Raw genomic sequence first — 15804 nt, forward strand, 5'->3', positions numbered from 1 at the left:
GCATTTTTCATTGAAATTATTGGTCATTCTGAACTTTAGTTAACATATTGATAATATATAGCGCAGTGCAGTGCTGATTTAAAGAAAAAATAATCTTGAATTACACCTAATGAACTTAAAATTTTATTGGTGAAATGACTGCATCAAGCATGGGTCCACTGAAAAGTGATTTCTCCTCCATCCCCACTTCCTTCTTTTCTCCCTTCTCCTCCACCCCACTTCTAATTCCCATTATCATCATCATCAACCAGGAACCTTCTACATACACACCTCAAAGTAAGTGTACTTTACTGCATTTTTTCTTTTACTTTGTATGTACATTTCTGTGAGCTGGAACCAATTACCCAATATCCCATTGAAACAATGGATTCGGTTAACGAAATTTTCGGTTAACGAATGACCTTCTGGAAAGAATTGTGTTTGTTATTTATAGATTCTCGACAGCTGATGTAAACTTATTAGACTCAACAGAACTTACCTTTAACGCTGGTCAGTGACGTCACATCTTGTAAACACAGGGAGAAGGCCAGGAGGATGTACCTGCCTGCCCATTGGCTGGCTGGGGCCGCTAACGTCACCCCGGGCCAGCCAATCATAGCTCTACTTGACGACTTTCAAATTTCCAAGCAAAGTTACAATTAGTATTTCCGTAACCTAATTCTCTTTCATCTATCCTCTACGTCCTTTTCCTGTATTCTGTTATTGTATTTTCTCCATATTGCCATAGTGTTATTATTATACTCTGATCATCATTGTTTATTTAGAATTAGTCTTATAAGATACGGATATTATTTCGTCATATCCAAAACTGTACTTAGATCTAAAATACACAAAATTAAATAATAAAAAAATTATTATATCTAATTTAAATAATAATCGATCTTTTTTTATACTGACAACGTTAATATGATCAGTTTATAAGAGATAAGATTGACTGGTAACTGTGTTTTTCTGCAGTTACGTCACGGTGTGTGTAGCCAATCAGAGGAGTTCTCTCGCTCATCTGTAAACAAAAGAGAAATTTGATTAGATGGATTTCCTTGATATGTTATTGTTGTCATTATTATTATTATTATTATTATTATTATTATTTCTATTAATCTTATCATTTAAATAATCATAACATACATTATTTCATCTCTTTACAGAAACCTTCACACATCACCGTAATTAACGCTTTATGAGCTGTGAGCGTTAATTAGGGTAGAAGCTTGAGAGTATAACTAGCTTCTTGGAGCACACACACACACACACGTCTTGTATGGCTGAGAGACGGGAGACAGACTGGCCACATTACCACAAGCTGGATACAAATTGCTGATCGCGCACTATCAAAATACCCAGTTGACGACCACACACGGCTCATAGGCTAGTTACAGCGGGTGATGTAATGATATAAACCTACTGTATATAACCCACATGTATTACTGTGTGTATTAACTGGTCACATTAATACACCGTTTATATTATTATGTTGTGTATGAGGCGTGATCGGGCAGCTGTTCTCTGGCCGGCAAATAAAACTGTGGGCACCCAATTTGTACTTCAAATTGAGTGGGAGAGGGAGGAGAGGGGAGATAAGAGGGAAGGAGTATGAGAATGGGAAGAAATGAGAGGGAGAAATGGATGAGAGAAGGAAGGAAATGAAGATAGGAGAAAGGATGGAGAGATGAATTGGTGGAAGAAGGAAGGGGAGGAAAAAGAAGAGGAAGGGAAGGGAGATGAGAGAGAAAGAAAGGAGGAGGAGGAAGAGATGGAGGGAAGGAGGATGGAAGAGAAAGGAAGGAGTGTAAGAGGGAGGAAAGAGGAGGAGGAGGAACTGAGAATGAGAGAGAAGTGAGGATGGAAGAGGAGGAGGAAGGGGGAAGAAGAATGAGGAACAGAATGAGATAAATAGAGAGATAGAAATAAACTACTCTCTCTCTCTGTTCCATCTGTTCCATCACCCTATTTTCCATACAAGTGAACGAGTTTCTCTTTTAGTTTACAATTATACAGAAACAACAACAACACAACCCGTAATTAGCTTCCCCTAGAGTTAATACATGTGTAGACGTGTTAATGTTTGTTTACAATTAGTTGCAGGGACACACACACACACACACACACACACACAAACCTGAAACAATTCTACCCTTTTGATTCGCTAGTATACAACCCTGACAAATATACACACACATATAGAAAAAATAACACAACCCATTTTTATCATCATAATTCACCACAACACAACCCTGAATTATACAAACATACACCCAAATACCTTATAATAAGACTCTGATATCATTCTCATTGTGTGAATAATATAACCTGAATATATGGTCCACTTTGCAACACGTTCATTTTTCCGGTTCACATTGCGTTTAAATGAGGTGGGTGCTGGTGTAATTTATATGAGGGTTGGTTATGATGTCTTGTAGGCTGTTATGCTAAGAGGTAATGGTTCCGGGTAATGGATTAGAGAGAGAGAGAGAGAGAGAGAGAGAGAGAGAGAGAGAGAGAGAGAGAGAGAGAGAGAGAGAGAGAGAGAGATAAAAGAAGCACTTGTGAATGAAGGGTGAGGGGGGTGGGGTGAGGTAAGGAGAGTAAGGGGTTAGGATATTAGGATGGCGGTAAAGGGATGAGGAGGGTAAGGATGGGGGTAAATATAATAGAACTCTGTCAAATCTAACACACACACACACACACACACACACACACACACACACACACACACATACACATACACACACACAATAATCCGGCCATCCCTTTATTACAACCTTTGAGAATGAAGGAATTTCAAGATACGAGGAATGAGATTTTGAGATCAGAAAGTAACAGGTAATGAGATCTCAGGTAAAAGGTCTTCTGAGGACACCTGTTTCAACCCCAAGGACTAAAACTACCACAGGTGTTTCAATCCCACCAACTACCATCTACAAACACAGGTAAAAACCAATTAAACAAAAATACTATCTGTACTCTGGGTGATCGATGAATTCCAGAACGAACACTGTGACTCCTGTTGTCTCGGTAGGGTTGTCAAAATCCTTCGTCCGTTGTGTCATATTTTTTCAACACAATTTTGGATAGATATTTTTTTTGGAGTGATTGTACAGGATGTTATTTTGTTGTTATTGAAGCCATAAGTTTATAATTATGACGTGTTGGTGATGTGATTGATGTCCTACTTGTATCTATATAAAACTGTGTAACTATCGTCGTATTTAAAGCTATGTAACTGGTATGATATGCTATGTAACTAATATGATATGCTATGTAACTGGTATGATATGCTATGTAACTAATATGATATGCTATGTAACTAATATGATATGCTATGTAACTAATATGATATGCTATGTAACTGGTATGATATGCTATGTAACTAATATGATATGCTATGTAACTAATATGATATGCTATGTAACTGGTATGATATGCTATGTAACTAATATGATATGCTATGTAACTGGTATATGCTATGTAACTGGTATGATATGCTATGTAACTAATATGATATGCAATAGAATGACACTTTGATGTCTACAGAGCCACACAAAATCCACAAAATATTGAAAATAAAACTTTGTGAGTTCTTTATTAGTATATATATTTTTTTTACTTTTTTTTCATGATAAAAATTTAAATTATGGAAGATTATTCGTAATCGGCCGGTAAATCGTCATGGAATTGAATTTGTCCGAATATATGGAGGTATGACCGGATATATACTGTACACCGTATGTATTTTTGGACTATACACTATTACTGTATATACCCGGATATACACTCCAATAGGATACGACAAAATATACAACTATATACAAATGATGCCTCTCTCTCACTCTCTCTCTCTCTGGTCAACACTCACTTATTCTCTGTGCGTTGAACACAGAGAGAGAGAGAGTGTGTGTGTGTGTGTGCTGGAGAGAGAAAGAGAGAAAGAGAGAGAGAGACACTACTTGAAATGCCTCCCCCAAGAAGCCATTCCCAGTATTTTATCACGTCGTCTCATACAGTATTTGGCCTGTAAGCTCTTCTCTGCCAGTGGTCCCTCTATGATCTCTCTCTCTCTCCCAACCCCCGTTTTCTACACCAATGCACCCCCCTTCCCCCGTTTTCTACACCAATGCACCTCCCTTCCCCCGTTTTCTACACCAATGCACCTCCCAACCCCCGTTTTCTACACCAATGCACCCCCCTTCCCCCGTTTTCTACACCAATGCACCTCCCTTCCCCCGTTTTCTACACCAATGCACCTCCCAACCCCCGTTTTCTACACCAATGCACCTCCCTTCCCCCGTTTTCTATATCACTACAAAGAGAAATACATTCATGACGTCACAGGCGCCATTTTTTATCCACCCAGTATTATAGAAAAACAAAACAACAACATGGAAATTTATCTACGATCCTCGGTGTTAAATTAAGCTCCATATCACATAACGTTCTGTCTATGTGGCTATGTGTTTACTGTATATGAGGCCGGCTGGTGGACCGTCACTGTCATGTGTTTGTGTCAAGGCTGTCATGTCATGTTTGTTGTTTGTTTAAGTGTGTTTTGTGGTGTGTGTTTTTTTTTCTTCGTTATCATTGTTGTTATTGTTCATTCTTGTGATAATATTGTATGTATGAATTCGTTTATACTGTACATACATACATACATACATATAAATATTACACTAATACGTACATCAATACATTACACACACACACACACACACACACTCACACTCACACACACACACACACACACATACACACACACACACACACACACACACACACACATACACACACACACACACACACACACTCACACACACACACCACTCACACACACACACACACACACACACACACACACACACACACACACACACACACACACACACACACACACACGGGTATTAACTGGTTGTCAACATTTATCGAGCATTAGAGTGATAAATTAACACATATTACTCTGTTTATTTATTGTGCTCCAGTGATGGTAATTATTGTATTAACTGGGTCACTGTTTACACTTGTGTATGATTGTATGTCAAGTGGACCCCTTTCCTGATGGGCCCTCCTGTCCTAGTGGGGCCCCTTGTCCTAGTGGGGGCCCTTTTCCGAGTGGGGCCCCTGTTCTATTGGGGCCCCTTGTCCTAGTGGGGCCCCTGTCCTAGTGGGGCCCTTGTCCTAGTGGGGCACCTTGTCCTAGTGGGGTCCTTGTCCTAGTGGGGCCCCTTGTCCTAGTGGGGGCCCTTGTCCTAGTGGCTCTCAACATTAATGGGGGTGGCCAATTAGAAATGGGTCTAAACAGTACTGGAGACTGATAGGATTAGGCCTATTGCAACTTACAGTAGGTCTATAAGGACCCATTAGGAACTAGCATTTAATAGGCTTGGAACCAAATAAGATTACAGGTCCTATTGGAATATGGGGCCTATGGGATCTGCAGGCCCCTCCCTTCACCTCTTCCCTCCCATTCCCGGCTTTTACGTCTCTCTCTCTTTTTCCCTCCATTTTCTCTCATTCTCTCCCCCGGCACACACACACACACACACACACTACTCTATGCTCTGTGTGTGTGTGTGTGTGTGTGTGTGTGTGTGTGTGTGTGTGTGTGTGTGTGTGTGTGTGTGTGTATATCATGTAATCCCTAATTTAACCAACATAACCATCCAAACAGCTATCGTTCCCATTATTCAGACAACCTCACCTATGCACCTAATAGATTCTAATGGGTTTTAATGGCACTGTCACACACCCCTACCTATCCTCCTCAACCCCCCCACCCACCCCACCCTCCCTATAGAACAATAACATAATAGGTACAATTCGACTCTAGAACGCCATTAAACCGTGGCCAAGAGCCGATGACGATAATGGTTTAGGAGGAAAGGAATACGATATATATATATATAATAAATGAATGTTTATATTGAGGCGTGTTGATCAATGTGAGAGTAACGAGGAGAGAATTCTGGCTCTGTTACAAATATAATACGAGTACACACCTACAGAAAGAAAGAAAGAAAGGGTGAGTGAGAGAAAAAGATAGAAAAAGAATGAAAGAATAAGAGAAAAAAGAGAAAGTGAGAGAGAGAGCGATAGGCAAACACAGTATATAGGTCACAGTTCACACACACACACACACACACACACACACACACACACACACACACACAAAACCCAAAAATTAATTCACCTTTGATAATCACACATATTCAAAAGTACAGACCAACTCATTATCACATTATTATTATTACCCTCCTGACCTTGAAGCAGAACCAGTGGGGGTATATTGTATTCACCCCCTCTCACGCTGGTATGTCTGTCTGTAGTTTAGTATCGTCTTTTATTATGGCTGTTGATATGTTTATGGGGGTAGTTTGTCTGTTTATTGTTATTCTTATTATTCCCCCCTCCGCCGTTAGTGAAATACGAGAGGAAGAGGGGAGGGGAGGGAGGGTGTTGTTTGTGTTTGTTTGTCTGTATCTTTGTTTGTTTTTCCATGGTTATTGTTTGTTTGTTTATGTTTTCTTCTGTTTCTTCTTCCTTTATCCCTCCTCTTCTCTTGTTCTCTTTCTTCTTCATCTTCCTCCATTCCCTTGTCTTCCCTCCTCCTCCTCCCTATTTTCCCCCATTTTCTCTCTTCCTCCTCCAATCTCCTCTCCTCTCCCAGTCCTCCCCTCCCACTCACCTCCTCCCTCTCACTCCCCCTCTCAATCCTCCTCCACCTGTCCCCTTCCTTTTTTCCCTTCCCTCTCCCTCCCCTCTCCCATCTCTCTCCCCTCTCCTCCCCTCTCTCCTCCCCCTCTCCCCTCTCTCTCCCCCCCTCCTTCCCCCTCTTTCATCACAACTTCTCTCTCCTCACTATTAGAAGCAGTTGTCTCGTAAATACAAAGAAGTTAGCGTTTCAGCATAACTCTGAAACAAGTAAGACAGATATGTCGTAAAGAAACGTGGTGTGTGTGTGTGTGTGTGTGTGTGTGTGTGTGTGTGTGTGTGTGTGTGTGTGTGTGTGTGTGTGTGTGTGTGTGTGTGTGTGTGTATGTGTGTGTGTGTGTGTGTGTATGCTAAGCCTATACGCTAAACAGAATCAAAACTCATTAACTACAAGGATAACTCTATACACACACACACACACACACACACACACACACACACACACACACACACACACACACACAGATATTATAGGAAATACACGTTAATGACTTGTTGAAGGTTAACACTAATACGATGATACGCTCTCTCTCTCTCTCTCTCTCTCTCTCTCTCTCTCTCTCTCTCTCTCTACTGTCACGTACCAGAGAAATAATTCACGAAAACAAAACACCACCAATTACTTTACTACAATAAAGTCAAGTTAAACCAGTGTTGATAGTCTACCAGGTTTATCTCATGGTTTAGCTGAGGTTTACAGGGTTTAGTGGTGTCAGAGTGTTTATGTAAAGCTTCATTACATGTTTACACGAGGGTTTACTTGGGTTTTAAAAGGCTTTCCTGAAGGTTTAATTGGTTTAAAGGATTTACCTGAGCATGTGCTGGTTTAGTTGTGTCTAATTGATGTCTTGGTGTATTACCTGTCTGTCTATCTGTCTGTCTGCCTGTCTGTCTGTCTGTCTGTTTGTCTGTCTGTTTGTCTGTCTGTCTGTCTGTCTGTCTGTCTGTTTGTCTGTCTAAATGTCAGTCCTTCTCTATCTATCTATCTGTCTGTCTGTCTGTCTGTCTGTCTGTCTGTCTGTCTATCTATCTATCTATCTATCTATCTATCTATCTATCTATCTATCTATCTATCTATCTATCTGTATGTCTCTCTGTTGTTCCTCCTACTCACAAAACAATTCAATTACAACTTAAGTTTTTGGTGTTGGTCAGAAAAAGTTTATAATTAAGATAAATTACCGCGACCTCTTTAACGCTGTAACCTGCCTAACTTCTTACACACACACACACACACACACACACACACACACACACACACACACACACACACACACACACACACACACACACACGAACGCATAATACCTACAATAACAACAAACAGAACTATATCATTAAGTCAGTACATACACAGGTAAGCATGAATACAATTACCTGTCAACATATGCTAATGACTCTCCCTAAATTGACAATACCTGTACACAAAAAAATACCTGTATATGCAAATTAAATTTTCCTCAACATTAAACCTTAAATTGACAATAACTTTAAATAAAGAGTATGTGGATATGCAAATTAACCTTATCTCTGTTTACTAACATTTTCAAATTATATTAACCTTAGAAAAATTTGACCCCTTCCTCCTTCCTTACCCTTCCTCCCTCCCCTCCTTCCATCTCTCTGTACCTACTTCCCTCCTTTCCTTCCCCACCTCCTTCTTCCCCTCCATTCCCCTCCTTCCATCCCTCCCTCTCCTTCCCTCCATCCCTTCCACCCCCCCCCTCTTCCCCCCACAAAGCCAATGTTTCTTGAACCAACCATTTTTTTTTGGTATGTGTCCCCCTTGAATGTCTCTCAGCCATGTCTCCAGGTCGTGTCATGTGGATGGTGACAGCTCTTCCTTCCCTACTGTATCGTTTTAAACCCAGAGACTAACCTGTGACGGAAGGGAGGGGGAAGGAAGGAGAAAGGAGGAGGGAAAAGAGGACAGTTATTTTTTTCTCTTGGCAAATCCTTGTATCTGAACTAGTGTGTTGGAGAGAGCGAGAGAGAGAGAGAGAGAGAGAGAGAGAGAGAGAGAGAGAAGAGAAGAACTTTTGTATATATGGAGGAAAATAGTGTGTATGTGACTCTCTCTCTCTCTCTCTCTCTCTCCTCATACACCAGCCAGTGGACCAGGCAGTGTATTTATTTAATGGTCAATGCACAAGAAGGGAACTGGACTCTACTTCAATCTGGCTGGTACTCGAACCTAGGACAATTTGTATATAAAGTGATGACTACTCTATGGTAAGAGATACATACACACACACACACACACACACACACACACACACACGCACACACACACACACACACACGCTTTGCTGACAGGACCGTGTGAATCCGGCTGCCCCAGGTGCAAGGGCCAGTCATTATGGGATCCTCGTCGGCCAGGGAAAATGACTGTCTGTATGTCTGTATGAATGTATGTCTGTATGTTTGTATGTCTGTCTGTCTGTCTGTCTGTCTGTCTGTCTGTCTATCTATCTATCTATCCATCTTTTAAGGTAACAGTTCGCTCTTGAAAAAAGTATAGACGAAATAAACCAGACAAACGTAAATAAAAAAAAGTATAAATGAAGAAACCAAAAGTAAAAATAAATAACAAAATAATATAGACGAAAGAAACCGAACAAACCAAACGTAAAAACAAATATAGATAAACAAACCAAAACAAAATGCCATAAAAACAAACGAGCATCATTAACCACACAGTGTCACCGAGTATAAGTGCCATAACGAACAAGTGACAGTCGTATAACCTCGGGGTGTTGAGAGTATCCGATTCCCTAGATTGGATCGTCCGTGGCTAACCTGTTTTATCGTCTCTACTCGTCCATAATCGTCATTCCCTGTCAGGACGATCGCTTATGTCTTGTTATAATGGTCTAATTCTCTGTACTTTTGTCACTTGTAATGTATTTTATGTATTCTATGTAATATATAGTGTTTTCAAATAAGCTGTAATATGCCTTAGTAGTTACAGACGGTTGAGTGGGTTTGTGTTGTGTTGTGTTATGTTATGGTAATTCCTAATGATGTAATTAGTGCGTGAGGTCCTATTATATCACAGCTTAAAGAGAGTCAGACAGATAAACAGACAGACAGACAGACAGACAGACAGATCAGACAGACAGACAGACAGACAGAGCAACACCTTCTTTGTCAAGTTTGGTCAGATGATAGATAGAGAGATCCCGTAAATCTTTAGAGAGATGACCTGAGCACTTTACTTAATGCACCTTGCAGTCCCTCAAATACCCCCACTTATCGGAAATCTCAACTTGTTAAGCTGTAGTGAGAGAAAAGATCTCTCTCTCTCTCTCTCTCTCTCTCTCTCTCTCTCTCTCACACACACACACGCACACACATTCAACACAGTCTTCCACGCTCGTAATGTTTACAATTTTACACGAGTCAGGAACCACCGGGATAACACAATGTTTACGGTCCATGAAAATCCTTAAACATTTCCTGCTCTGTTTTCCTCAACATTCTACATTCGCTTAAGACATTCACTTTAAACATTCACTTAAAACATTCACTTTAAACATTCACTTCAAACAGTCACTTAAACATTACTTCTCATTATTATTGTTGTAACATATCTATCAACACATCACTGGACACTTCAACACATCACTGGACACTAAAACACATCACTGGACACTTCAACACATCACTGGACACTTTAACACATCACTGGACACTTCAGCACATCACTGGACACTAAAAGACATCACTGGACACTTCAACACATCACTGGACACTTCAACACATCACTGGACACTAAAACACATCACTGGACACTAAAACACATCACTGGACACTTCAACACATCACTGGACACTTCAACACATCACTGGACACTTCAACACATCACTGGACACTAAAAGACATCACTGGACACTTCAACACATCACGGGACACTTCAACACATCACTGTCCACTAAAACACATCACTGGACACTAAAAAAAATAGTACACATCTTATCTCCTCAAACACACAAAAAACATTAAATTTCAGTAAAAAAATAAAAAATTATATATATATTTTTTTCCATTTCACACTTCTAAAAAAATCTACAGCAGTTATTAAGTTTTATAAAAATTGTCCACAAGTTAAATATTATGGTTTTTATTTAGTATTTTTCGTATTTTTATTTTGTATTTATTTTTTGTTTTTTATTTTGTATTTTTTGTATTTTAATTTTGTATTTTTTTTATTTTTTTTTCAGACATTCACTCATACGTCTTTCAGAGGCCACAACAAAAGCCTCGGGTCGTGGTTTCCCTGAGAGTGCTTAGCAATAGTGATGAATAGTTAAGTATATGAGGGAAAGGTGGTTGAGCTTATTAATCTGGGTGAGAGACACACGTCACAATCATTCACCCAAAATTCTGCTCTAAAAATACTCACGTGAGAATTTAGGACCAGTAATTCTTCCTCATTACCTGTAACTCTTAGAATTACCTGAGTTTCTGGAGTAAAGTAATTAAGAGTTAAGTAAAGTAATTAAAACTCTCTTGGGTTCCCCTACTAACCACCTCTCACCCCTCTCCCCTACACCCTCCCTCCCCCTCACCACTACACCCCTTTAACCCTTCACCCCTCCCCACCCACCCTTGACCGTGGTCACCCAACCCCAACAACTAATTTAAGAAAAGTAAAAAAATGTGTGTGTGTGTGTGTGTGTGTGTGTGCTGCAGTCATCAGTTAGGTATACGTGTGTAACTCCTCAGGGTAGTTGACCTATGACCCAAGACCTGCAGTGAGAGTTACTACACCTGTACCTGACCCTACCTGACCCACCGTCACCGCCTTTGTCGTGAGGATAAGTCGTAAGGTTACTCATCCGGGATTATCGACTTGGTGTTATGGTTGTTATGAGCGTAATGATGATGGTAATGATGATAGGAATTACATCTAGTCCATCAAGAATAAAAAATTATGGGAGGTATAATTTATTTTTTGTCGAGTAAATTCCACCGTCAGCCATCTTTCTCAATTCGTGGAAGTTGATTGGTTGGTGAGTGTATAATGAATCGTGCTACTACAACGCTGATTGGATGACGAGGCTCACTTAGCAACCAATCATATACCACGAACTGTATCGATTGCCAAGGACGCCAAAACAGTGGTCGAATATAACGAACACTGAGGCTATTAATGAATAAAACATAAGAGTGTGGTTAGGTTAGGTTAGGCGTCACAACATATACAATGATTATATTTATACACCGATGACGTAACAATGGCGGCCCGTCAGCCTCACTAATAAAACTCGCATCTCTTTACACCAAATGACAATATTGCCGGGAATATTAAATACTCCCGGCAATATTGTGTGAGCCATTTGTCCATTGAGTAAATTTTTCTCAATGTACAAATGGGTCACACAATTTGACCCAAAATGACCTGACCATTAGCATTCAGGGGCCCATAACTAATGTGTCTATGAGTCCCAATGGAACCCAAGTCCTAATGGAACCCAAGAACCTAGTGGAACCCAGTCCGATAGCGGGTTAGATTACATTAAACTGGGATCTAGCAAAATATTTCACCAAGAGCATAACCTAACCTAACCTAACCTAACCTAACAACCTAATCTAACCTTATCAAATTTCTAAGAATAAACAATATCCCAGGAATTTCTTCAGATAAATTTACATTACGTCGTTGGTAATGAGGACAGGCATACAGACACTAAAATACTTGACGGAGCCTGTCATCAACTCTCACTGACACACACACACACACACACACACACACACACACACACACACACATACACACACACACACTAGTAGTAATAACCACAAGTCACTTTGCCAACGCTGGTGTGTGTGTGTGTGTGTGTGTGTGTGTGTGTGTGTGTGTGTGTGTGTGTGTGTGTGTGACCAGTAACCTTTCTTTGTTCAGGGCCTCATGACCTGACCTGATCCCACCTATTCTAACTTTACCACACCTGACCTAACCTAAATACACTAACCAACCAAATTTATTTATTTAAAAACCAAAAACCCAAAAGAACCCCTCAAAAAACTGATAAATTTCCTTATAATTAACATGCAAAGATAATTAAATATCTCATGGTTAAAAATGTCATAGGGAGAGGAAAGTTAATTTATTCCTATAATATGTAATTATATAAATAATTAGGTGTTCGGGGTAAGGGGGTGGGTATAGCGCGTATGATTCATCTTAACGAGGTTGCCAACAGCTGATTACAGGTAAACATCACCAGGTAGGGAGGAAATAACGATGATTATATTCTTCTTTATTATACCTCGCCATGAATGCGAAAGGATTATACAGTATTACTTTTATCTGTCTATTTGTCCGTATGAAGTGACTCTTTTTCACACACACACACACACACACACACACACACACACACACACACACACACACACACTGCTTAAGTCTGGGTGAACCTTGGCATTTTCAGCACTTTTTAAGAGATTCGACTTTCCTACTTAGCATAATTTACGTGGTCAAGCTATGAGATGAGTTGAGATGAGGGAAACGAAATACGAGATGAACTGAGATGAGCTAATATCATGACTCACCTCTGTGTTTACCTGGTTATCATTTACGAAGGTCAGTAAAGTCCAGGTCAAATCAGGTCAGGTCAGGTGTAAAGTCCTATCAGCTTCTATTGTAGAGTCAGGCACTATGGGAGAGGACTCAGTCAATATGGAAAAGGAATCAGTCACAATGGAAGAGGAATCAGTCACTATGGAAAAGTAATCAGTTACCATGGAAGAGGAATCAGTCACTATGGGAGAGGAGCAAAGCCCGGCTAATATAACTCCTTCAGTGAATGACAATATGTAACAGACCGCAGCCCAGCCCAGGTTCCTGTGTCTCAGCTTGCCATGTACACTGAATACTTGGTGGCTTACCATGCAAGATAGATAAGGGATAGCGGAGAGAGAGAGAGAGAGAGAGAGAGAGAGAGAGAGAGAGAGAGAGAGAGAGAGAGAGAGAGAGAGAGACGAGAGGGATAAAGATAGATTGAGAGAGAAAGAGAGAGAGTAACCCACACGGCCTCAAACTATCGCCAAACTAAGCAACAATTCTGCCCACCAACGAAGAGATAGACAGCGCACAAAGTCAATTAATATAATCACTAACTCTACTTAAAATGGTATAATTATTAACTTTACTTAAAATGTGTATATATAAAAGATAATTATTAAAGATACAAGCGCAAAGTTTGTCCAGTATCACACACACACACACACACACACACACACACACACACACACACACACACACACACACAGGATTTACTGAACAGTCTCCAAAACTGGGCCACCAACAACCACGTCACCATCAACCATACCAAGACCATGGTTATGCACATCAACCTCTCCTCCGACGTTGTTCCACCCCCTTCCATTACTTTAGGTCCCAACACACTCCAGGTTGTAGACTCCACTAAGCTCTTCGGCGTCACTATAGATAACAAACTAAATTAGAAAACGCACGTCAGTACAGTTGTCAAATCCTCCAGTTTTCGTCTCCACCTCTTCTGCCGACTCAAGTCCCTCGGAGTTCCTACGCCCGAGCTCCTCAGTGTTTACTCAACATTCATACTTCCCAAGCTCAACTGTGCTCCCCTGACTGGTCTTCCCCCTAAATGCCACACAACGTAAACACCTAGAAAAAGTGCAAAAGAGGGCATGCAAGATTATTCTCTCCCCTTCCTACTCCACATATCAAGAAGCGCTCAACACACTGACCCTCTCGGCTCTCTCTGACCATCACCACGACCTCATCTGCAAATTTGGTGTGAAGCTTCTGCACCATCCTCGACACCGGCTCCTACTACCACCCGAGATCCCTCGTCCGCGAATTGCTGATCGACACCACAACCGCATCCAGCCCACACGAGCACGTACTGATCGCTATAAGAAGCCCAGTCCCAACCATTGTAAAAATTAATTACCAACAACTCGTAATCAACCAGTGTATTCACTACCAGTCAGTCTTAGCTTTTTGCACTGTCACTATGTTGAAATGTCCTGTAGTATGACCTCCCCACTTAGTTATTATATACCATATTTGTATCACATATGTTACTTCTATATTATTTGTCAATCAAGAGACCCGTTCCCCAATTATGCAACTGTATATTTTCAGCCTTCCGGCTGCCATGCTGTTTCAATAAACCGTTATTATTATTATTATTATTATTGTTATTACACACACACACACACACACACACACACACACACGCACACACACACGCACACACATACACACACTATGTCACACGTCAGTACAAAGGTAAATATTTACACAACTCACCTGGGGTTCAACATCAGCTGATCAAATATAACAACCAACACACTTTGTTTATTTACACGCACCATGTCAACAGTAGATTTTTCGTTTTTATATATATATATTTTTACTTTAATTTCAAGGGATTAAGTTTCATTGCGTGGTTAACTTTGGATAAATGTTTGTATGTTTGTAATACACACTTCTCTAGCTACACTGATGCACTAATATGTGGCTTTAATTTAGACTGAATGAGGGAAAATTGACGTGGATTTGAATGTATAAGTTTTTGCTGTGAGTCAAGTGCTAGCCAGCGATGGTGTGGGTGAGGCGGCGTAGAGAGAGACACATACACACGCACACACACACCCTCGCGCCGCGGGCTGCCAAAGGCTACTGACTGAGTGTGTCCCTTCTGCCAGCCAGCCACCAGCCCGTCCACAGCCACACACACACACACACACACACACACACACACACACACACACACACACACACACCACACCTACTGCATATATGTACATTATCCACACACCTGCATATATCCACATTATCCACACACCTGCATATATCCACATTATCCACACACTACATGCATATGTCCACATTATCCATACACACTGCATATATCCACATTATCCACACGCACCTGCATATATCCACATTATCCACACACTACCTGCATATATCCACATTATCCACACACTACCTGCATATATCCACATTATCCACACACCCCCATACACCTGCATCATCCACACACCTATAATAATCATTCATACGCACACACACAGAGAGAGAGAGAGAGAGAGAGAGAGAGA

At 40.6% G+C, this 15804-nt stretch overlaps 1 protein-coding gene across 1 annotated transcript in view; it reads right to left on the minus strand.

The window, feature by feature from the left end:
- Positions 1–15363, minus strand: part of LOC121857929 — a gene marked incomplete at its 3' end in the record, with an annotated part of 46489 nt that extends 31126 nt beyond the window's left edge. Inside the window, 2 exon segments of the mRNA XM_042354175.1 lie at positions 479–1003; positions 15008–15363. Coding sequence (XP_042210109.1) covers positions 479–596 — 118 coding nt within the window.
- Positions 15364–15804: the final 441 nt, after the last annotated feature.

This window comes from Homarus americanus, unplaced genomic scaffold (assembly GCF_018991925.1).
Source record: "Homarus americanus isolate GMGI-L3 unplaced genomic scaffold, GMGI_Hamer_2.0 scaffold23324, whole genome shotgun sequence".
NCBI lineage: Eukaryota > Metazoa > Arthropoda > Malacostraca > Decapoda > Nephropidae > Homarus > Homarus americanus.